The 24,056-nt window shown below is 37.9% G+C and overlaps 1 protein-coding gene across 2 annotated transcripts in view; it reads left to right on the top strand.

Annotated features, from left to right (window-relative positions):
* COL9A1 (collagen type IX alpha 1 chain) overlaps positions 1 to 24,056 on the top strand; it is a 75,262-nt gene that overhangs the window by 35,169 nt on the left and 16,037 nt on the right. For both annotated transcript variants that reach the window (XM_054820977.1, XM_054820978.1), the window contains 12 exons: positions 831 to 884; positions 3,348 to 3,401; positions 4,809 to 4,862; positions 5,527 to 5,580; positions 5,764 to 5,817; positions 5,947 to 6,000; positions 6,226 to 6,279; positions 7,244 to 7,288; positions 8,101 to 8,154; positions 8,260 to 8,313; positions 17,432 to 17,485; positions 18,248 to 18,319. In XM_054820977.1, the coding sequence (XP_054676952.1) occupies positions 831 to 884; positions 3,348 to 3,401; positions 4,809 to 4,862; positions 5,527 to 5,580; positions 5,764 to 5,817; positions 5,947 to 6,000; positions 6,226 to 6,279; positions 7,244 to 7,288; positions 8,101 to 8,154; positions 8,260 to 8,313; positions 17,432 to 17,485; positions 18,248 to 18,319 (657 nt within the window). The remainder of the gene's footprint in view (positions 1 to 830; positions 885 to 3,347; positions 3,402 to 4,808; positions 4,863 to 5,526; positions 5,581 to 5,763; positions 5,818 to 5,946; positions 6,001 to 6,225; positions 6,280 to 7,243; positions 7,289 to 8,100; positions 8,155 to 8,259; positions 8,314 to 17,431; positions 17,486 to 18,247; positions 18,320 to 24,056) is intronic.

Raw genomic sequence — 24,056 nt, 5'->3', positions numbered from 1 at the left:
CTGCCGGCTGGGGCTAAACCACGACAATAGTAAAGAGGCCAAGTCTGATTCAACTTGAAGACTGAAATGTGAACTCCTTTAAGGTGTTTCATTTGAATTAACCTTGTTTCATATTGAAATATTTATAAGAAAAGTTGAGAAGATTTGCACTGCCTTGGTCCATGCTTCAATGCTGGAGGGAAAAAATCAGAGAAAAGTTGTTCTTTTTTTTTAAAAAAAAACCCAACTCTGCTCTCTATTCCTAAGCATATAGAAAAGAATATTAATTTATTAGAAACAGCTCACCTGTTTTTTTCCCGGATGTTCAGCAGTTGTCTTATGCTCCAAAATCCCTTTTTGCAAATTAGACTGATAGTAAGTGCTGTCGTTCCATACTGTGCACTATCATTGCATGAGAGGTTATCTTCTCATCAAATAGGGGTTTGACCAGATAAGGCATTTTACTATTTTAATTTTCAAAAAATTCTGAGGTGCAATGTGGTATTGTGATGCAGAGCTACTAGCATATCCAGTCCATTCACATATACCTTCATTACACTAAAAGAACAAGAAAACCTAAAGAGATTAACATCAAGAAAAAAAAGAATGACAGATTAAGAGTAAGATATCATTCTTTATACTGGGCCTGCTTTAAAATTACCCTTTTGACTAACAGTTGAAGGGAATATGAATCTAAACAAGTCTATCTTTCTGAGGAAGTAGTGTGACTTCATTTGGATTTTCCTCAAGCAGGACATGTTGACAGAAAACAGTGAGTAGTAAATGTACCAATGAGAAAGCAATATGCATGGTATGGATTAGCTACAGATGCATTCCTTTTGCTTTCCCAGGGTGAAGAAGGGGACCAAGGACCCAGTGGTGAAGTGGGAGCTCAAGGCCCTCCAGTAAAGTATTTCCTCTTAAATAGTGTTACCCATTTGCTTTATTATGTCATATCTTTTTTTTCTTATTATTCTAAAAAAACGGGTATTATAAAATCTCCACACACCTTTCTTTTTATTCTGCCATATCATCTATGAGTGAAAGTAGAATTTTTTAAGTTCCTCCAAAGACCTACATTATCACGTGGCACAAAGCTCTAAATAGTTCTATGGAAAGGCTCATTTTTAAAAGTATTTCATGTCCTAAATTGTGCAAATAGTTGGGGGTTTTTTGTTTTTTTCTTTGGCCTTCCTTTCCATGATTATGATGACTCTGACTTCATCCTTGCAAAGCTAGTGTTTGTTTAAAACATGGGTAATGTAACTGAAATTTAGGCTTAGCTAAGACTTGAGGATGGAGTAGTAGCCACTGAAGAACAGATTTATTTTTCTTTTTTTTTTTTTTAAAGTTTTTTGCCCTTTTCCATGTCAAAGAAGCATCCTTCAGTCACAGCTATGATTTTGGAATTATTTTCTTGTTCTGCTTCACTTGACTTCTTTGTTCTGGCACATACCTCCTCAGCTTCTTTCCTAGTGAGGAGGTCTTCTTATAGTTACCACATAAGAACTGAACAGGCAAGAGGGAACAGAATAAAGGGGTCATTCTCAGTAAGAGAAATAGACATAGGCATAACACATTTAATTTCTATAGTTTATTTTCTGATGGGATCTTATGCTTTTTTCCTAGATGTGAAATTATTTCTTAATGCATTAGCGTCTAGATGTGATATTATACAGGAGCTTACCCTGATGGACATGACATCCAAATCCCACATTACAGAATTCTCTATAAACATAAGACAACATAAACCTCTGGATTAGGACTAGAGAAAGATAAAGAAAGAACAGAGACTAAGTAAAGGAACAGGTGTAATCCTTCTTATGTTTGATGCTGAAAAAACTATCCCTGGCAGCCTGGCGCAGAGAAAGTACCTGTCCAAGATGCAGCTTCTGCTGTCTGAAGGGCCTGTGGGGACCAATTTGTTTAACTCAGTTGGGTAAAGTTCTTCAGTCACTGTGAAATAACACAGTAGAATTAAAAACCAATTAGAGATTGACTTTCCTTTCCCTTATTTTATTTCTTTTTAATGCATTACTCATTTCACTTTGATGTTTCGCCAGTTGATGACCTTACAAACAAGCTTTAAAATAATTGTTTCTTATTAAAATGTAGGATTCATAATATGCAGAAAGTCATGTCAGATAGACAAGCTATGGAAAAGAGGACAGATGAAACTTTGGAGGCACAGATGGAGTGGCTGTAGACTCTGTTGTATTTTCTTGTATGTTTCTTACATAAATGAATGTAAGGCTCAGATCTATAGAAGGAATGAGGAATCCGGTCTCCACAGCAGCACCTGCAATCCAACGCTTTTATGTAATGCATTGAGAAGAAGACTTGCATAAGATAGCCACCTCTGGGAGAGGTGTTACTTTTTATAGAAAGTAGTGAGTACCACAGTGTGCCTACTTCCATCTCTGAACTTGGGACAAGGATTAGACTGTGGGTCTGTCCCTTCTTGGGCTGCTGTAGTCACTGTTGCATTATCGTGATTTTTCTCACATTTTTGGCTGACAAAGCTTTAAATGTTCTACGCAAGATTCCATCTAACTTTGTTAGGAGCAAGTAAAAAGGCTGCCCATCTAGAGTCTGGTCAAGGAGTAGGTTTGCTTATGCTGTGTTGAAGTGCCCGTAGCTGTTTAGCTGTTTCATTTACACAGTTGTAGTGCATTCTTGTTGCAGGACAATGCAGTATGGCTGAGGGTTTGTTCTCTCTGCAGAGAGGAGACATGTCATGTAGTTTCAGTCTCTCAGGAAGAGGAAAAAATTGAAGCCAAATTTCCCACGGGACTGTCTTTTGAAGGAAAGTGATGATAGTTACGATACATCCTGCTGCACTATGATGGCCGCTTAGTCCAGCCTCTCAGGTGTGGTGGGCATAGAAACTTAGGACTTGTATTCTCAAAAACCTTGCTCAATTTTGTCTACCTCTAGAGTTCTATAAAGTCTGATGGTGCCTTTCTCCTGCATCTGTCCTATGCCCCATTTAAAGACAACTTAGCACTTTTGCAAATCTGGCCTTCATGTGTTCCTCTCACACAGGCTATGCAGGGAGAATGCGTCAACTCTGATAATCAGGAAGAGAAATCAGCAGTTTTTTCAGTCCTTAAGGCATATTTGTGGTTGTAGCATTCAACCTGACAGTTTTGTTATTCTTTTAAAAAGTCTTAAATTAGTAAAATATCAAATTATCATATACATTAAATATTCTAATACAGAAGTAGCTGGATTTCTCCTTTTATACTAAGAAAATAGTAAAATAAGCATAAAGAAAGCATGTAGAACTCTTGACTCTTCTGTCTGAAAACTAGGACAGTTCTGATGAAAAGATTTAAGCATAATTTGTATATCCTTTTCATTTTCAGGGCATCCTAGGTATCAGAGGTATAACTGGTATAATGGGACCTAAAGGTACCAAAGTGAGTATTAACCTTTCTTTCCATAAAATGGCCTGGATGACAAAAATGTACACCCCTGAATGTTTTAAAGCTTATTTAAATTTCTCCTTTTCCCCCCCACATTTTCTCTCTCCTGCCAGCTGTATTTCCATAGCTACTGTAATTCTGGTTAGGAAGAAAGGCAGATTGGTCACTCTTATTAATGAAGTACATGTCCTTTTCACACCTTTCCCTCTGATCCTTGGATTTATAATAGTTTGACATGTGTGCAAGTATGTAGTTAACAAGATAGCAAGTTATACCGATTATAAACTATAGCATATTTTATTTAAACCTAAAATTTATTAAGTAGTCCCTCCTGTGATTTGCATTTTCCTGAAGCCTTTTGCTTCCACTGTCCCAATTTTTGTCAGGATTTTTTATTGAGAGTTTATTCTTTTACCATTCTTTCTGTCTCTTGCATCTTCTGTGTCTTAAATTGCTGCCAGCGGGATTCATGTTTATATGGGCTTTGACTTTGCTGGGTAATTTTCCTGCTGTTCATGAAAGTGTTTCTAACTGTTATTTCAAAACTGACTGTTACATTTCTATTCTTATGATCTTGCTAAATCTATATGGTAAAAATTACTGGAAGGAGTAAAATGTATTAATCATGCCATTGTCTCCTTCTCCAGAAATGAAATCATGGAAACCTTATTCTGTGATCGTCTTTGTTCAGAAACAACATCAAATTTGTCCTGAATCTTCTCATGAGTGTTCCTTCCTAACCTCTGGGACATATTTGCTAAGCTATTACTAACTTAATTTGTTTTTCTGGCCTTTTTGTATCTTCTAATTCTTCCTAGTTATTTGCCTACATTTTTGTACTGTTTTGTCTGTTTGAAATATTTACTATATCTGTTTGACAGAGGAGTTCCTTATTCTCTGTAAATCTTTTTGAAAACATTTTTTTCCTCCATTTAAAATTACTTACAGGGTAGCAATTGCATTGTTTCCTTGAAACGTATGTGATAAAAATAGCTGCACTGCACTTGGTGATTTCTGTTCACATTTTGATGCTATTCTATTATGTAATGAAGGATATACTGTTATTAAGGAAGACACAGACATTTTCTGAAGTAGCATGAAAAGGTCTACCTTCTCACTGTCCAGTATTAATTTTTAGAGAATGAACTGAATGTCATTTTTTGAATGACGTTTTGCCATAGCTAAAAAATACTAGCTTTCATAACTCCTCAGAAAAATAAGATAGATAAAAATAAAGTTTCCCAAAGTTCCTTCATTTGTTTTGTTTTGTTTTGTTATTGGAGCAATAATAAACCCTCAGCTGTAGAGAATTTGCAGCTCTCAGCAAAACAGGAAGGAGCATAAGTTGTTAGTGTTTCAGCACTTCTTTTTAATGTCTTGTGTTATCTGCTTGTTTTGCAGGGAGCTCGTGGGCTTGACGGTGAGCCTGGTCCTCAAGGTCTTCCTGGTGCACCTGTAAGTAGAGTGTGTGTTACCAAACACTTCCCAGGGTCTACCCAGTAAGATACTAGGTCCTGAAACTTTGTGGCTGTGAATCAGAAAAGCCTCTAATTCCCCACAGATGAATAAATGATATGACAATGATGTCAAGTCCAGAGTCTCTTACTCTTCCCAAGGAATTATGGGGTAGATGAGCACATTTTAGCCTCTTAGTATGTTGTTGTTACCTCTTCATTCTGACTGCTATTGTGCATTGGGTGGCTTGGAATTTTTCAGGTTTTAAACTCGAAAATATTCGTTCATTAGAATGAAACCTGTACTGGGCAATTTGTGCCCCCTTTTTTCTTTTCTTCTTTTTTTAATTCTTCCCTGGTCCCTGCCCACCCCTCAGCTGGAATTTATGCTTGGAATAGCCAGTAACTGTATGGGTTGAAGAGGTGAGTTCAACATTCTTTGCTTAGACGGTCCTGGATTCCTAGGAGATGGCTTGAGCTGTGTTTTTTAAAATGTAGCTGTCAGCTGCATTTTAAAATATAGTATGAGTTTAAAATGTCCACTTTAACCAAGTGTGAATTGTACTGTTGTTGATTTACTGGAGGTTTTAGCTAATAATACAAGTAAGTTTATTCTGGTTTTATTGCTAAAATAATCTTTTTTTTTTTTTTTCCCCCCCTCGTAGGGGGATCAAGGACAGAGAGGTCCACTGGGAGAGGCAGGTCCAAAGGGAGAAAGGGTGAGCACAGATAAATTTCAGCTCATGTTGACTTGCAAACCTTGGTTACTTATAGTATATAAACTTACAGCATAATTGGTCCTCTCAAAGTAATGCATATCAGAATGAATATGTGCTAACATCCTTTGCATCTGTCTTTTTGATGTGTTTATTTTAATTTTTAAAAATTATTATTATTCTTAGGGCCCTCAAGGTACAAGAGGAATAAATGGTCTCCCTGGACCTAAAGGAGAGCCTGTATGTATATTTCATTTCTTCATTTGCTTCATGCCATGCTAATTTGTATATCAGAGTGCTTGGGTAAAATATCTCCAACAGTACATTATAATTTTTTTTACTTTTTTTTTTTTTCTTTTCTCCTTCAAGGGCTTACCAGGAGTCGATGGCCGGGAAGGGATCCCTGGAATGCCTGGAGCAAAAGTAAGGCACAGTTGGCATATATCTAAGCTTTGGTAGTGCCCTAGATTTGTTCACTCATTTGTGTTTTTTTATTGTGGTGCTCCCCATGGCTTTATGCACATTATTAGGGTAATTGAATGAACTTTCCCATCCTACAGATCCAAAAGTACTCCAGCTCTATGTTCCAGAAATAAAATTCTCCCTTTTGTGTGATTTGCGTGAATTACAACTTAAAATATTTTTCAGGGTGAACCAGGAAAACCCGGAGCTCCAGGTGATGCAGGGCTTCAGGGACTGCCAGTAAGTATATGGTATTTTACCTTTGGAAGTTAGGCTCAGTTCATACCACAGAAAGACATATATAGGTTAGTTTCATGCTGATGTTGGAGTAACTTAAGGGAAAGCCTGGGCAAAAGGCCCAGGAAGAGTTTGTATAATGCAGGGGGAAATTCTGCTATGTGCATCCAAAACTTTTACACAAAAGCCTAGATCTCCTTATGGTACCATAGTGAGGAACTCAGTCTTACAAAATGTTTGTGACTGGTATGCAGTTCTTTTAAGGTTTCTCATATCTGAGACCCTGTGGATATTATGGTGTGACCCCACATTTATTTGGAGCTGGTCTCGTCATGTTGATTAGGGCCAAACTGATTCCCAGGGTGAGCTGGAAGAGCCAACCTGCTAGTCTAACATACCTTAGATGAACAGTCATCTCCTTTTGATATTCTACTGGCTCAGAACATGTGGAATGCATCACGCTCATGCTTCTTTCTGCAGGGGGGTGAGTTTTCTAGTGTATCCCCTGTGGTGAAGTTATGGGGAATCAATAGTGCTTTATGGACTTTTTTAGAAGGTAATCCTCCCACATTAACTGAATAAATTTGAAAACTGTGACAATTGTCAAAAGCTAAATAGAAACTTCTTTGAAACACTATGCTGTAGGAGTAATTGCTGTGAGGATATAGTGAAGGAGCTGTATTAGAACAAGTACATTCATAATACAAAGTGAGCTCTTAAGCTTGGCAGAAAATGCCACAACTCCTCACTTTTCCATGCTCCTTTTGCTAATTTATGAAGTAGGAATAATACTGCTTATCTGTTACTTTGTAAATAGAAAGAATTCAAGCTTGGTCTGTTACTGGATGAAAGTGCTTCAATATCAAGTAAAAGGACTAGAAATACTTTAATATGAGCAAGATGATTTTTAACACCATTTCCAATCCCCTTAACAACAAATAAACACTGTAAATGTTATTTCTTTCAGGGTTTACCAGGCTCTCCAGGTATGAAAGGCATTCCTGGCCCAAAGGTAAATCATCTTGAGTATTGACTTTCTTATAATACTGTATTTGTGCTTATCAAGTTCTGAAGTATTCAGTGAAATTATATTAACTTTCCATTGTGGTAAGAGACAACCCTGTGGCTGAAAGAATTAAATACATTCTTTTATCAACTCTAGTCCTGTGCTTTTTCATGATTCTTTTGCCACAATGTGGTTTTCATGATTCCAAGTATTAAATAATACCTAAAAAAGACCATTTCCTTTTACATTTGTGAAAGTCATTGCTAGAGGAGGCATGTGACATAGGTATCTCGCTGCAGTTTGAAATGAGGAATCTGGTAATAAGAATAAGATTTATAGCTGCACCATGTTGATTGAATCACAAAGATTGTAATCTTTATACCACCAAATTGCAGCATGAATTCCCATTAAGTTTAAAAAAGTATTTTATAATTGAGACTATGGAATGTTTCAGACAATAATGTTTGAGTTCAGTTTTAAGTAATTGAAAAAGAAAACTAGATTGAGAAGTGAATTTCTTCTGAAATTATATGGAATGATATTAACCTGTGATTTGAGAGCAGCAATCAAATCTATTTGGGTTTTGTCAGTACATAAACAGCAAAAGAACTGAAATCTGACTTTTGAAAAATTATGTAGAAGAAATTAGGTGAAAGTTAAATAAAAACCAAATAAAGATGGAAGTTAAAAAATGAATACAGACTGATTTTTTTTGGTTTTTTTTTTTTTTAAACCTTACTGATTTCCTTGTTTTTAGTTTTAAAATGGAACAGTAAACCATTGGCTTGGTTAATATTTTTTCATTCTTTGTCCAACAGGGTAATAGAGGTCCCCCTGGGGTGCCAGGTTTGATGGGAAATTCTGGTAAACCGGTAAGATCATTAATCTCATTCAAAAGATCTAGAAAAATGAAAAGTTTTGCATTGTGCAAAAAATCACTTTTCAGATTTGTTATGTTCTTCCTATCCCCAAAACAGGGTGAACAGGGGCCAGAGGGAGAAGCAGGTCCAACAGGACCCCGAGGACCACCAGTAAGTATTGAATAAATTTCTAGCTGAGTGTATGTAATACTGCAGTGTCTCAAGTTATGGTTGCTGAAGCTAACCATGAGGTAAAAATATTATTCAGCACAAGTGCTAATTTTTAAGGTAAATACTAAGTGTTTTTTAACCCCCTTCTGTACCAGGTGGATATGCATCATCACACAAGTCCAGAAGCACATGTCCTGTGACTGTTTCTGGCTTTGGTGATAAATTAAATTTTAAACTTTTGTTTATATTCTTCTGATCTTTGTTTTTAAATATGCTGAGGGAATGAAGGTGGTTTGTGACAAAAAGCTGGAACCAAACTCCTGTCCTTCCACTGCAACAGTCAATTCCCACCATTGGCGTTGAAAGCTTAAATTCGCTAGCTGTCAGTAGATTACTTGCTCTTTTCTTTAACTGTTGCAGCCTCTCAAAGAAGCCTGTGCTGTATATTACAAGGCTTAGCTATATATTACAAGGTTTTCAACTTTGGACGAAGTTTTCAGAGCATGATTTTTTTTTTGCTAGGACCTATTTCTAATGCACGTAATGTGAAATGAGGGAAGGTATAAAGGAAAGGTAGCTGTCTGTCCTACTAGTAAAGAAAATGGCTAGAGACCGTCCTCAGCCTCCTTGGTCAACTGGCATGATGTGGTTTGCCGTCATACTGCTAAACTCCCTTAACACTCTCTCATGTCTTAGAGCAGGCTGGGTGCAAACATGTTGCATATAGGGAACAGTCTCTTGCCTGTGTCCACAAAACTGTTCTTGGGTATTATCTAGGAAAGTCCAGTTCACCTGAGACAAAAGCGTGCTAACCATTTCTCATGGATGATGGTGGGATGCTTGTTGGACCTGTGCCTTGACCCTCTCTGGTTGGCATTGTGAATATAGCTGTAGTGACATGAAGTATTGCATTTATCTCTACTTGGAAACACTGACATTGTAGCTTCTTTCACTGGAGATTTTCCTTAACACTAGAAAGTTTTGGAAGACTGGGGAAGGTAGCCTGCTGTAGGAATACCAGAAAGTCTGCTGGGAACAGATTTCTGATTCCCTCTAGAGTGGGCCTGGCATGGATTGAAGTTACATAAGGCTGATCTAATTTCCCTTTGCTGTTAATCATTCTGTGAGGGATGAGAGGGTCAGTGATTGAAGAAAATTTTCACATACCAAAATTCAGTCTGATGACATTGACAAGGCTCCAGGCTCTGTAACCAATTGCTCTTGCAAGCTTCTCTCTTGCACTGATACCCTAGGGATAGTTTCCTGGAATTTTTTGAGCTTCTGCTGTCATACAGTGACATAACAGTTCTACTCATGCAGTTGTAGGGTTATCCTCATACAGGGCTTAGAGAGTTACTGATGGGGATATATTTGTAAGAGTATTTCATGCGTCAGGAATATCTTCTCTGAATTAACTCTTAGACATACAGCAGCAATCAGCCAAGTAACAGATTTTGTTTTCTCCTATTTTCTACTGTGGCTTGCATTATCATGTGCTATATGCATTAATGCATGAAATCACATTTACTTTAGACTGAATATTTGTATGAGTGCTGTGTCCACAGACGCCTATGAGTGATATAAAAGGCGATTATATGTGCATATACTCACTAGAATGGAATACCGGTATCTTCTGCCTCCCATATACCGAACTTGCAAAACGTTATTTTTGTTGTTTGTGCTTAAAAGTGTTGGGTGCACTAGAAAAAGTTTTCAGCCCTGTTCTTCTTCAGCTGATATTTGGTATACTTGTAACAGGAAAAAGAGTTATAATTGAATCAGACCAATGTAATTGCCCACTCTGATAAAGCACTGTAATCTGCTAAACTATGCTTTTAATCCTTTCAATGTGAACATGAATTTACAGAATCAGCAGTCCATAGAACAGGAGTTGACACTCAAGGTTAATTATTAGTAACCCTGTAGTTGGACAGAAATACTTAATGCAGGTTAAATACAATGATTTTTCTGTTTATCACTCTAGAGACCAGCAAGACATCTGGATATCTTGCCTTTATTTTCTTTGTCTTTACAAAAGTGCATTTATTTTGGAAAACGTGAACATTAGAACAAAAGCATAGAAAGAAAAAACTTTTGGTCAATATAAAATGGAGAAAGGAAGTAAATTATTGATAATAAAGTAAGTTTGCATGTAGAACATTAAACAGTAATCTACTTTTCATCTATAGTTCCTTTAGAGCTATAAAGAGCCTTGAATGTTTAGCTTCCTTCTGCTCAAGACTACAGGCATCATATGACTGACTGGAATGGCTTTGTGTTTTCTTTTTGGGAACGCTGGAAAAAAAACATTGCTTCTACACAAAAAACTTGAATTATCAGGACTTTTTCTTCAGGAAGGACACAGGGTTGTATTGTTCAGCTTCAGTGAGCTTTGGTCCAAGTTGAGTTTGGATTTATTTTCAGGGCAGAACAGAGATTGTTTTCTCCTTCTTCTGCAGCATGTACATATAGTAGATATATTTGAGCCTCAGCTTTTAAGACTCTGCCCTTACATTTCCAGGAAGAAAAAATCTGCTGGTTAAATAATTCTACACACCATGATTTTCAAACTTTGAAAACTAGAAATTTTGAAAATAAGCTGAGAAAAGCTTTTGTAATTGCTCCAAAGGGAGTTTTTGTTGTGATATTTTTTGTATTTTTTCAGATTTTGAAATTTTCTCACAACTTTAACATTTGATAGTTTCTGACCAAAGTTTTATAACCAAACACTTTCAAAGCCTGAGGATTTTATGGTTACTATTCAGTTATTTTTCTTCTCTTTTTCCTTCCTATTTTGAATTATCCTCTTCAGCACTCCCCTCAGTTATTTTCTTTCTTCTTTACCCTTTGTTCCATTTCACTCATGGTAATAGAAGACTAAGGTAGAAGTCAAGAGGGGCTGAGCTTCTTCCTTGGAGTTGGAAAAAACTTTGATGTTTTGCAGGATATGGAGAACTTCAGTCCCTTAATGTATTTCTGCATGGCAGCAGCCACATGAGAGCTCCTCTTTACTTTCCCATTTCACTTACCCGTGTTCTTCACGTCACTACTTGGGAAAGACAGCATGGCTGGTAGCTCCAGGAGGGCGGGAACTGTAGAGGAAAGGACCTCCAGTGAAAGTTTATTGGGGAATAACAAGACTGACTCTGCTAATATGGACGGAGCCTGGTATTTGCACTAGGTGAAAATAACATACCTATATTTATGTTATATTAAAAAATTGCCTGACTTTTCAGCTTTAGCTACTTGCAAAAGACATCTTTTTGAGAGAAAATTTTCATTTCAACTAGTGTGTAGTTTTTTGAGGAGTTACACAATGGAGTGCTATTAAGCAATCATCAGTGACTCTGTGGGACAAATTGATACTTTTATACTGTTTACCAAATAGCCTGTAGCATCCTCTGGCATAAACTATGTTATTTCAATGTTATTTTCACTATTAAACAACTGTTGGAATGTAGTTGGAATGGTATTGTTACTAAGCAGCAGATTCAAATTTTGGCCTTTTGCAAGTCTGTAAACATTTACAGTTTCACAGGGAAGATATTAAATGGTTGAAAACAAGATAACTAGCTCTAATTAAAAATAGGCAAACTCATGTGTTGGGAGACTCTTACCTCACTGCTGACAAATCTCCCTAGGACAAAATTACTTTCAAAAGTACCATTTTAGTCTGTTACTGCTTTTCCTTAGAAAACTTAAGTTGGCAACTGAGTGGAAAAAAAAGTTTTACTTTTCTTTATTTAGTTTACTATTCATCTGTTCAGTAAAACAGAAAAACAACTGGAGCAACATGGAAATTTTGTCTTTTGTTTCTAAATCAAACATATTCTCCATTCCTCTCTAATTGTTTTGTCGGTTAACCTTATGTTTGCTTCATGTTATGCTAGCCAATCCAAGTAATTACCAAACTCATTTGTGATTTAAACCTTTCTAAGCCAGTCATCATGGCAGGTGGCCCAAAGGAAGCAATTCTCAAACATCAGAGTGTCATTCCTAATCAGTGGAATTTAACCATACTCCCTAAGCTGCTTAACCATTTTCTTTCCTATTTGCTGAGGTTTAGTAAGATTTAATTTTTCATATTGTGTCTGCAGAAAATACTGACCCTTGCCCCGCTTTTTTCATCCCTTGTTTTTCTTCAGCTATTTAACCTTTAAATTGCTAACATTTGGAGAACAAGTATCCCATCCTGTGGTTTTGCAGTGAAAAGAGGCCTTAGAACATTTAAGTAACCATTTAACTTAAAGTTCAATACTTGCCTAGCAAATTGAGCAAACTCGATTTATATGCAGGCCAGCATATATATGTTGTTAAGGATTTAGGACGCAAAACATGTTTTCCTAACTTTAGCAACAGAGGTTGAGTATCTAGCTGCCTAAGATTTGATACCGTAACCCCCCCTTGAGACTTCTGAGGGGCTGTGGTTGGTTGGGCTGACTTGCTCTCTGGAGGTGCCTTTGTCTCTCTGCTCATTTTAAAGAAGGGAGCCTGGAGAGTACCTTGGATTTGGTACTAAAATGTCAGACAGCCTGAAGTTAAATGAGAATACTGTTTTCAGTATCTTAAATTGCTTTCAGCTAAATAACTTTCTGACTCTTTGAAGATATTTTTGTCTTACCTACCCTGAAATGTATCTTTAGTTACCCTAAGAACTACAACTAAAATCTAGCTTTTCTATCAAATTCTTTTTACATGACTCCAACTGAAATAGTGGCTCATTTTCCATAGTTGGTATTGGTGTAGTGGTATTGGTAGTGTGATAGGATGAAATGTCCTTGCCTCAGTTTATATGATGTGTTTAGATATTAGTATACATGTTTTGTATATATAATTTCAGAGGTGTTCCTCAAGTGGTGAGTCATAGTTTACATTTGAGATACAGCTAAAGGGGTTAGCATTGCACAGAATATAGCAGAGTCGAAAGAACAAATTAGATTTCCATCCTGCCAGGTACACTTTTTATCCAGTAAACCTAAACCTCTAGATGTATGTGACTGAACTTTCTGACCTTGCACAATTCTGCACCATGGTTTGTAAGGGTAGCACTTCCTCCTGTTTCACTCACAGACTACACATCCCAGCCAAACCTGATTAGTATCTCCAAGCCTCTCCAGTTCTCGTACTATCCATCCCTGTCTTTCCAAACTGCATGATCAGATTCCTGTCTGCTACCTCACTCTCTACCTCTCCACCTCCAACAACAACTTCCTTTGACTTTTGAGCCTGCTAGACCTCTGGATGTCAGCAGATATCCCAATGTTGGCTTCTCCTAAGCAGTGTAGACAGTAACCTGGGTAAAAAATGCACTTGTCATGGAGTCGGTGTCCTAAAGCTGTCCTAGACTTCAGTTAACGCTATAGATGCAGCCAGTATGAAAGGTCTCTGTCCTTTATAGTTAGCCACAATATCACCCTTGAAGAGAATGGCAGCTATTGGGCTGCTGCTTGCGCCCAAACCATGACACAGTTACGAGGAAGGTGTGTTCATGCTGCACCTATCTCTTACCATTATCCTGAGCAGTACAATTTAATTATTATTCTGAGAAAGGTGCAAAGGTGCATTTAAAATCTCAGAGAAAGTTTGCTGTATATTTACTCTTCTAGTAAATAATAGTTTATATTTTTGGATGCTTTTTGGTACTATACTGCAGGTCACAGGAGGAGTCCTGTTGATGCTTCCATGGATAAATCATAGAATCATAGAATGGTTTGGGTTGGAAGGGACCTGAAAGATCATCTAGTTCCAACCCCCCTGCCATGGGCAGGGACACCCTCCACTAGACCACGTTGCCCAAAGCCCCATCCAACCTGGCCTCGAACATTTCCAGGAACAGGGCATCCACAACTTCTCTGGGCAGCCTGTTCCAGTGCCTCATCACCTTGCAGTAAAGAATTTCTTCCTAATATCTAATCTAAATCTACCCTCTTTTAGTTTAAAACCATTACCCCTTGAACTTAAATTAGTAATTCCTCTGAGATTTTGGACGAGAAAAAATTATGGTATGTTAAAGTCTTGCAAGCATATAATTGATAAATGTGTTACATTTTGCGAAAGACTTTGGAATACTGAGTTTAAAAAAGTTCATTCCAAAATGTACTTGATTTATTCTTTTTTATTCTGCACAGATGGAATTCTCTATGGCATTGTTATTGAATATACTAAAATTTTTATGACATATATTATAAACCCAAAATTTTTAAGTAGATAAGAGTTTATTACAGTATATGCTGTGAATTACCTGTCAAGAGATTCTAATTAGTGTTTCGATTATCTGGGCAAAGTGAGATGCAAATTACCTAGGGAGTATTCTCATTCTTCTCATCTTTCCACTCAATTGATCAACAGGAGATCAATAAACCAGTGAAAGAAACTGTTTTAGCATGAGAATGCATTCTATAACTGCTTGTGGGACTTCTACAAAAGAATCAAGTCTTCAAAATTTCAGTGAGGATGAAAACTATCCCAGACAACCTAAAGGAAGGTCTACTGTAAATCCTGTAATGTTCCCTTATGCATGTTACATTCAAAGGCTAAATATAGATCTAACAGAAGCGAGAGAGAGACATTAGATCTTCATTTGAATGTATAGAGTGGTCCAGCAATCCTGCCTTGGAACAAAGGGAAGGTGGATTTTGTTGTAACTGCAGTCTAGCACATTGGCTGTGGAAGGGCTGTATCCTGGTACTGTGCAGTAGTGCGGTGCTGTACTATCATTTCACACCCTACCATTTCACATGTGCCTTCTCGTCCTTTGGGAGAATGACCCTAACCTCAGCAGTACTTGCATGCTAAGTGATAGCATACCTAACAGAACTCAATTATCTATACTGTTAAAGTACTGGAGCCGTCCTGGACATGCTTTTGGTCCACACCATCTATCATTGATGGAAACAATCTCTAGGCAATGGCCAAGCTTTGGAATACTTCAGGGGCCATTTGCAGTGACAATCTGCATGCTGCCCTTCATTGTAGGTCAGGAAAGTTTACCAGTTATTGACAACCCTTTCTGTGAAGAAATTTTTCCTAATATCCAATCTAAACCTCCCCTGGCACAACTTGAGGCCATTTCCTCTTGTCCTGTTGCTTGTTACTTGGGAGAAGAGACCAACACCCACCTGGCTACAACCTCCTTTCAGGTAGTTGTAGGGAGCGATAAGGTCTCCCCTCAGCCTCCTTTTCTCCAGACCAATTCCTGATTGTTCTTTGGGTTACAGTTCTCTTGTTGCTTGCTAAAATGCAACTCCTGCAGATCTTGCAGTGGTGGCCCTTAGTTTGAAGCAATCTGTCCTTACGACATACTGTCAATGTTTATGGGAAATACTATCCTTTTGTATTCCAGTCTTCTGTATACTAACCTTTTTTTACCACCTTAGAAAAGCGTTGGCATTTGAAAAAGTGCCTGCAGTGTCAAAATTCTTTGACAAAAGAATTTTTTGCATTTAAAATAAAATAGAAGTTTTTTCTTGCATTCTGTATGACCAGCAGAACCTTTGATGTGCTTAAGAGGTTTATTATAGGATTTTAACTCTATGGAAGGTGACATTGCTTTTGTTTTATAGCTGTATAGCAATCAGACATGAATACTTTGACATATATGAGGAGACAAGTTTCTAATACTGATCATAATTTTAATCCTTCTCTTTCCTGCATCAGAAATGTAGTATTATTCCAGGTCAGAGATGTAGTACAGAATTATGTGATTAAATAACAGATTTTCAAAAAGGTTAATGATCTTCCGGATTGTAAGATGAAGGTGATTTGGGGAGCTTTTTTCTTTTTTTTTATTTTTTTAACATAAAAAAGCTTCTAGAAATTATACAAAGTGCTTTAAAAAGGATAGTGATTTTTAACACTATAGGATATTTTGAAGGAAAGGAATGGAAAAATCTGTTTATGTTTGGTTCTGTGATCTCTCCAGGATACCTAATTATTTTTTGACTTGTGGAGTTACTTTTCCTAAGCTTTTGTGAGAAGTTGTCATTGCATTTATGACCAGGTGTAAGAGGCCATGTCTGCCATCTCCTTTTGTTGTTCAGCATGTCACAATATTTCACAATGTTTTTCTTATTATGAAGAAAATATCTATATTTTAAATTATCTATTGCATACAGCACTAGAATGCTTAGAGCTGCTTTTATTCAAAATTTTTGAAGTTATAGATAACAGGTTATTATATACTTACATATCTAATAACTTCAATTCCTGATATTTTACGATCTTACATCATGCTTTTATAGCAAGTATCCCTTATGTATTCACACAATGTAAGAAAGAAAAGTGTCTCAAGTGAGACTTAGGCTTGTATTGGGGCAGTGTTTAAATTCATCTGTACAGGTGAAGGTAAATGTATAAAACTTACTGAGCTATTCTGAAAGGTTTAATCATAAGAAACAAAACACTTTTGAGAAAGGGACTTTAGTTTGAAAAATGTTTAAAATCTTTGGAAAATTTGACTCAATATCAGCTTTACCCAGAGTATATATTCAAATGGCTGCATTAAGAGGTGGAGTCATAATACTAATGTGAATATGATAATCTGAATGGATAAACACATCTGAAGTGAAGATGTAAAAATCCAGTAAAAGCATAATTGTATTTATCACTGTTAGCAAAGGGGATTTTTAAAAGTCTAGACTTTTTTTTTTTTTTTAGCCTAAATGAGTTTGTTAAGCATGACTTCTGCACACACTTTTCACTTTTGTCCGTTGTTCATGTGGGAACATGGGCTTTTAAGTATCTGGTCTTTTGAGAGTTCAGCTGATGAAACTAAGCAAAAGCCTAAAGCTAAACATGTGTGTCAGAGTTGTCTTAGTGAAGTAAATGTGTTCGTGAGAGATAACTCTGAGGTGCGATCCCGTGAAGGGGACTTGATGAGTTGAATCATTTAATGCCAACTAAATGTTGTATGCCATTGTTAACTAAAAATGTTTCATTTCTCAGGAAGTTTCACTATTTTTAATGCATGTGATAATTTTGCATTAATAAACAGAAGTCTTGATTAAAGCCAACTGCTAAGTAGTGTAATTCACTGAACATTAAGGAAAAAAATCATACTTTATTCCCTGTTCACAGGAAATATTTCAGGAAGTAATGATGTCCTTCTATTTCCTATAAGGGTAGCAGAGGGGAGCCAGGTCCTGCGGGTCCTCCAGGTTTACCAGGGAAATGGGTAAGCAATTTATTTCCATATTCAGTGCTCATGTTTGCTTTCAAGGAGCTATGGTATCATCTGGAACTACACTTACCCATTTATCCATGCAAGGAACTGAAAATAACATTGAAATGAGTGATTGTTGAGTTTCTTTTTCAGTCCTCTGTGACTGTGCTAATATTAGCAAATACTATTTTAAAGTATATGGAGATGTGTGGGACTTTTTCTTCTGTTAAAAACCGATAAATCCAGTGATGTGCAAAGTTGGGTTTCGCACTCCTGTGTGGGCTGTGTGTACTTGGGGAACAGGAGCAGTGAAAGACTGGCTTTCTGCTAACAGCTATGTGAAACTAATGAATGGAGCAGATTATGAATGCCACCTTTTACCAGTGCTCCAGCAGTATTTACACAGTAACAGTCAGAAGCATAGCTGGGGAGGTTTTGGCTGAAAGAGCCTGCTGTTACAGAGGAATGTGCAAATCACAGAGTGCAAAATCTTAGGAAGTAGTTTTAAGAGAACCAGGCTGTCGTCGAGGGACTGGAGAGTGGAAAGCTCTGTAAGCCATTTCTGTTGTGTTTGTCAGCAATACAATCATAATAAGATGCTGTTTAAAGGGCTGTATTTTGGATCATCTCTATTTTCATCAGATAATCCTTTTTCATCAAGTTAGGACTATTCTGGGAATAAGGTTCTGCCCCATCTGCTTGTCAGGGTATGACCCTTAGTTGTTCATACTTAAACAAATTGGGTAAGTTTACTCCCTTGACTTATTTTCACAGGGTCCCCAGGGTGATATCGGACTTCCTGGACTGCCAGGTCCTCCAGGCCTACTTGGTGGTAAGGGTGACCGGGTAAGAAATGTACTCATACATACAGACTGCAGTTTGATGTCCGGGAGTAAATACAATAATTTGAACATTGTTTGCAGTTTTTACATGAATTAATATCTGGTTTCTTGTTTTGTATATAGATCTGTTAACTGCTTGAAAGTAGTGCTCTAGGTGCCCATTAACTACTTGTAGCTCATAAAATATACAGGAAAAATCTTGACGGTGTTACTTAAGGGACTGAAGTAAGATTACTGGCATAAATATTTCTTTTTTTTTTTTTTTTTTTGAGTTTGACATTTAAAGGCCTAAATCATATTGCAAATCATTGATCAGCCAACTCTGAGATTGTAAGTCAGGGTCTCTGGTCACTAAAGAGCTTCGGAACTTCAGCCCTGGTCTACAGTAGATACAATGCCTTTTACGTAGGTCTTAGGACCTGCTATGGAAATGCACAGGCAAATGCAGCTATTGAGATACCTGTGCATATGTGCACAATTACAGAAAATAAGTACCTCTTCTAGTATTTTGTTAGGAGGGAAGAACTGGGCCCTGGGGATCTCACATACCTGCAGAAGATACCTTGCTTTGCTGAATATATGCCAGTGAAGACTATACATATATACATATATAAAACCCCCACCATGTTCCTTATCTTCTCTTGCTTATAGGAGGCTACAGAGAGTGGAATTCACTCACCAAACTTCAGACATCTTTGTTATGGAAATAGTCAGTTCCACACTGTGTTTCATCCTTCTTATTTGAGACATCTACTTCAGTTTTAAATGAATTGCGCTTTTGAAGTGCCTCTTACTTTCCCCTGACAACCAAGGAAGCATAGGACTGTTAGTGAGACATAGGTATCACTGCTGTAGATGTCTTTAGTTGAACAGAGGAATCCTGCCCCTGGTATGCTCCCCGTATATGTCATAGGGTGGCTAGATAGAGCTTGCAATTGTTTTTGGCAGTTTTTAAAAGCTGCTCAGATACTTAAAAAAAGTTTCTAAGACAGTCTTTGTTGTTGCTGAGGTATTTCTCAGGTGGGGTTTTTTTTTTAATGCTGAGATCAGGAACATATGTTTCTAGTCAAATGTCAGTGTTGACAAAAAGCAGTCTCTTTTTATTAGATTGGTAATGATTCATACTTTAGACTTTTCCAGAGGGAGATTGAAGTTACCTGAGGAAGCAAATCTGGAAGGAAAATAACTAGTATTCATCGCAGTGCTGACAATCTCCTTCCAAAGGTGCCTGATTTTCTTGTTACCATATAAAGGATGCAGACCTCTAGGATAAGAGCAGAATGTAGATGCAGTAAACAGACCCAATGAGATTCAGGCTACACCCAGGAGGTTTCTGTTTATATAACTGTCAGATGACAGTTTCTTATGCCTAGGAGCTTTTTTAAATTCTAGGGTCAGTTTAATGCCCTCTGCAAATACCTTAAAGTCCAAAAAGCTATGCTAGCAATTATCTCATCCTGCAATTGCTTTTTAGCTTTCCTGTTTTGAGACCAGTGTCAACTGGATCCACTTGTATCTTTGATTCCTTTTTTTCTTCAGTCGCATAGAGGCTGGAGTGAATTTTCTGGGGCAGGCTTAACATGACTGCAGCTTTGCCAGCAGCGCTGATCTGCAGTATGTATGCCATGTCACAAGGCTGGAGAGCATTGTACCACTCTATCCTTTCTCTGCCCTGTTCAACTTGCAACTGCATCTGTCTTATACAGAGCCAAACATCCTTGTCAGGGTTTGGAAACAGATATCTCTGTAGCCTGTTAACCCTAGTCTTTGGGTCAGCCACTGGTATCAGTAAGTTCCAGACTGAAGTAACCTTTCTTCCCATCCTGATTTCAAAACTTCATGGTTTTGTACACAGGGATCCTATAAAGTTCTGTTGTGAAGCCCATATATGCATGATAAGATTTAATGTAACGAGCAACCAGAAGCCAAGTAGAATTCACAAAAAAATGTATTTCAGTAGTCATTCTTGATCCCAAAGCTGTTAGATATTGGGTACTATCAGCTAGCAGCTTGTCACATGTGAGCTATTTTGACTGCTTAAAGAACCACTGCTGAAGATATCAGCAAAAGTGGTTTTATTGAAGTAAGATGTTGTAAAAGTGAGACAAAGTTTGATGGCAAGGTTAACTCTATTACTTACTGCAGAGGATATAATAATGATTCAAAGTTACCAACACAAAATCTTAGTGCACCATAATGCAAGGTTATGCGCGGTGTCAGTTGCTTACCAAAGATCTGTAGTTGGTAAAGGGTCTCTCAGCCTTGAGGAGTAACCTTCAGAGAGAGGTGTCCCAGCTTAAGGGGAGATCACTGCCATGCAGCCAACTGCTTAGCAGAGAGGGCTTGAAAAAAGCTCACTCAATCTGTCATATTTATGGAATAAAGTGATTGGCTTGTAGTCAGATTATCTGCGATGGAAAAGGTAAGCATGAGACTCCTTGTACTGACAAATTTCTTTGTTCCTTGACAAATGAGTCTTGGAAGAACCACCTGCTATTCATGTGTTGGTGTCCAGTTTCCAAGCTCATACGCATCAGTGTTCACCATGTCACCCTGTTCCTGTGTGGATTTTCAGAGAACAGGTTGGAAGTAGAGAAGTTCTTGGCCCAGTTATGGCCTAGGCCTTTACTTCCTTTTGAACCAGACTGCCACTAGTTTGGTTAAGGAGTCGAGTGCATCCATCACACTCCACCTCGTGACTACGGTCAATCCGCTTTATCAGCTCATAGGGTGGTAGTACAATTACCTCTTGCCTCTATGCCATCAATCTGTGGCGTACTGCAGATCAGTGGTAAGGGTACAATTATCTGATGAGTTGATTAGCTTAAGTGTTACAATTAATGCTAATTATATACCATTGCATATATGCAATCAACTGATTCTGTATGTTTTACATGTTGGATTAACAGAATTTGTTTCATTATTCACCAAACTCTGATATACAGAATGATTATGAGCAAATAAACACAATAAAGTCAGAACTAACAAAACTACAACTGGATATAAAATCAAATTCAAAGCTCCATTTGATGTTGGTGAGCATCCAAGCAGAGTTTCCCACCAGGGGTGTTCTCCATCTTTTTTCACCCTTTCTAGGATGCGGTCTGTCTTCTCTGTGTCATGATAGATGGTAATCAGGGTTCTTTGTCTATTGTTTTAAATTTGTTTTAGCAATTGACATGGGTCATCATGTTGCAACAATTTTCTTACCTATGCCAGATTCATTCCAGTGGGGGTAGGTAATAAATCTTGATACAATGTATAGTTAGATTGTAACAGAAACTGAATATAAATGACAAACATTTTGTTCAGTGTCAAGACAAATGTCATGGACCTTAATAGAATTACTTTCACAAATAAATCCTTGTTCCCATACGACACCTGCATCACATCACCAGTTTGCTATTTGTTCCCATTTTGTTGGGCCCATACTCTATGTTCTAACGGGTAGAGAACAGTTCCAGTGTGATTTAATCCCAGCACAATGTGTATACCAAAGCATTGCATATTCTTAAAACAATGCTTTACTGTTGGTGGGCTTACAAGTGAGATTGATTAGACACAACAAGATTGGAAATTCTTTTTGAATTGAGTTGCATTTTCCCAAATTACCTTTCAAATCTCAGTGGGCAAGGTGCCCTCATTGCCTTCTCTTATAATTGCTGCTATAGTAGATTGCACCCATAACCGAGCTTGGATACAGCTAAGGGCTACAGAGACATTATTCTGGGCAACACCAAGTGCGTCTACAGTTAGTTTATGCTCCTTCTTGTTAGTTCTTTCCCATTTAGGCAGTATATCAGATAAAAGCCATTGACTACTTCCTAGTGAGAGGATCAAAATGGATGTTCTAATTTATGCAAGTCACTCATTGCTGAGCTTAATTTGTTTGCTAAAACTTCAGCGTCTATGCTGTTTAATACTCATAATCTTGTTCCTGGGATGCCGGTCACATCTCTCCTTGTTCATTTTGGAGAGGTGAAGGTTTGCCTGTGCAACCATGCTAACCATTCTGTATAGGATGTATTTAGGAATGGTGAGCAGGTAGGTTTAATTGCAGAGATATTGACCTGCATTGATAGTTCCACTCATTTGAGGGACTATGATGAATGAAATAGCACTTGTTGCTGGTCTGTGTATTTAATAGCATAGAGTCCCGTTTCAGAAATCAGTGGATATGTAGTTTGGTCAGTTGTGAGAGTAATAAAATAGGGACTAGGCTAATAGCAGTAGGGGTAGCTGTTGGTGTAGAGTGAGGGCTGGGAATAGGTGTTAGCGTGACTTTTAAGGATAGTCCATTTCAGTTATCTTTCCCTGTATCTGTCCACAGACACACTGCTTCTATAGTTGTGTCATTAAAGAGGAAACTAATTAAACAACTGGGGTGTGAGAAACAGTTTGCTCTGCCTTTTGATTGAGTTTGATTTGTCCTTTTGATGACCATGTAGGTGCTTTCCTTTGAATAATTTGTTACATTACATTCAATAGAGATTTTGTCAGCTGACCCCCCTCCAGAAATAAGGTGACTTTTATTTGCTTTTACCATTGTGTGATTACCAGTGATTGTCATCATTAGATTTTGTCTTGGTTTTCCTGATATTCCTGTATTCCCATCAATTTTAAACATATATGGTGCAGAATGTACTATAATTACTATATCGATTAGCATAAACAAAAGAATCGGAGGTTTCCGTCCCGTGTGTTGGACATGTTGACATGTGAACTGTATTTTGTCCATTCTAATGATGATTACTCCTGTGAGAAGGATAAGCAATCCTCCAATGATTAACCTGATCTCCAAGGGAGGTGTGCTGGTATCATTCCTGGTATCGTTCCTGAAAACAAAAAACAATACAAGTCTCAGCAGGATTTTTCTGGGCTGGTTATCCCTTCTAGTTGGTGGCTAGGATATATCCACCTAATGTTAATAGGATGTTTAGCTCCATTGCTGTCTTCTGCTTCCCAGGCCAAAGGGCCATGGGGTTTTGTTAGTGTCACTGGGACAGTGCCAATTTGTGGTAAATCCACCATAAGGGGTTGCCTGGGTTGAAGGGCAATGGGATATATTTTTACATCTGATGGAGGTGGTCTGTCAGGTGCTGACAGAAAGAGTGCGCGAGTCACTGGGCTCGCTGTTAGTTTTTATTGGTTATTCAATTGGTGACTCACTTCAGGGCAATTGAGTATCCTAGTGGGGCTTGTGTGGTTTAAGACTCCTTTTTGAATAGACCATTTGCTCTTTCTACTATTCTTGCGCTTTCTTGCCGGAGAAATATGAGACATTGTCACTTTGGATTACATGAGGGGCTGGTAGACCTGAAAACCAAGAGGATAATCCCCTGATGGTGTTCTGACCATTAGCCTTCTGACATTTAGTTTCCATAATTAGGCCTGAGATGGCTTCTACTCCCATGAAGATGTACTGATATCCCATGGAAGGTTGAAAGGGTCCAATGTAATAATAATAAAAAATGCCCTTAGGGAGCACCAGTGACCGGGAGTGCTGCGAACAGGACATGGTGCGTCAGGGCATGGCACGGCAGTTCACACGGGAAGGGCACTGAAGCTCTGTCAGCTCAACCAGGGTGCAATGGTATCCACCCGGCAGACAGCCATGGCCTCTCTAGGCTCTGCACCACCACAACTGATGCAGCTTCCCAGACAGAGCTCTGGTGGGAACACGCTGACACCCAGGTGTCAGGCTGCAGGGTGAGCCCTACTCTTAGGGCAGTACAGGATGG

Source organism: Grus americana, chromosome 3, assembly GCF_028858705.1.
Source record: "Grus americana isolate bGruAme1 chromosome 3, bGruAme1.mat, whole genome shotgun sequence".
Lineage (NCBI taxonomy): Eukaryota > Metazoa > Chordata > Aves > Gruiformes > Gruidae > Grus > Grus americana.
The sequence above is the reverse complement of the archived record's forward strand: the minus strand, read 5'-3'. Positions and strand labels throughout refer to the sequence as shown.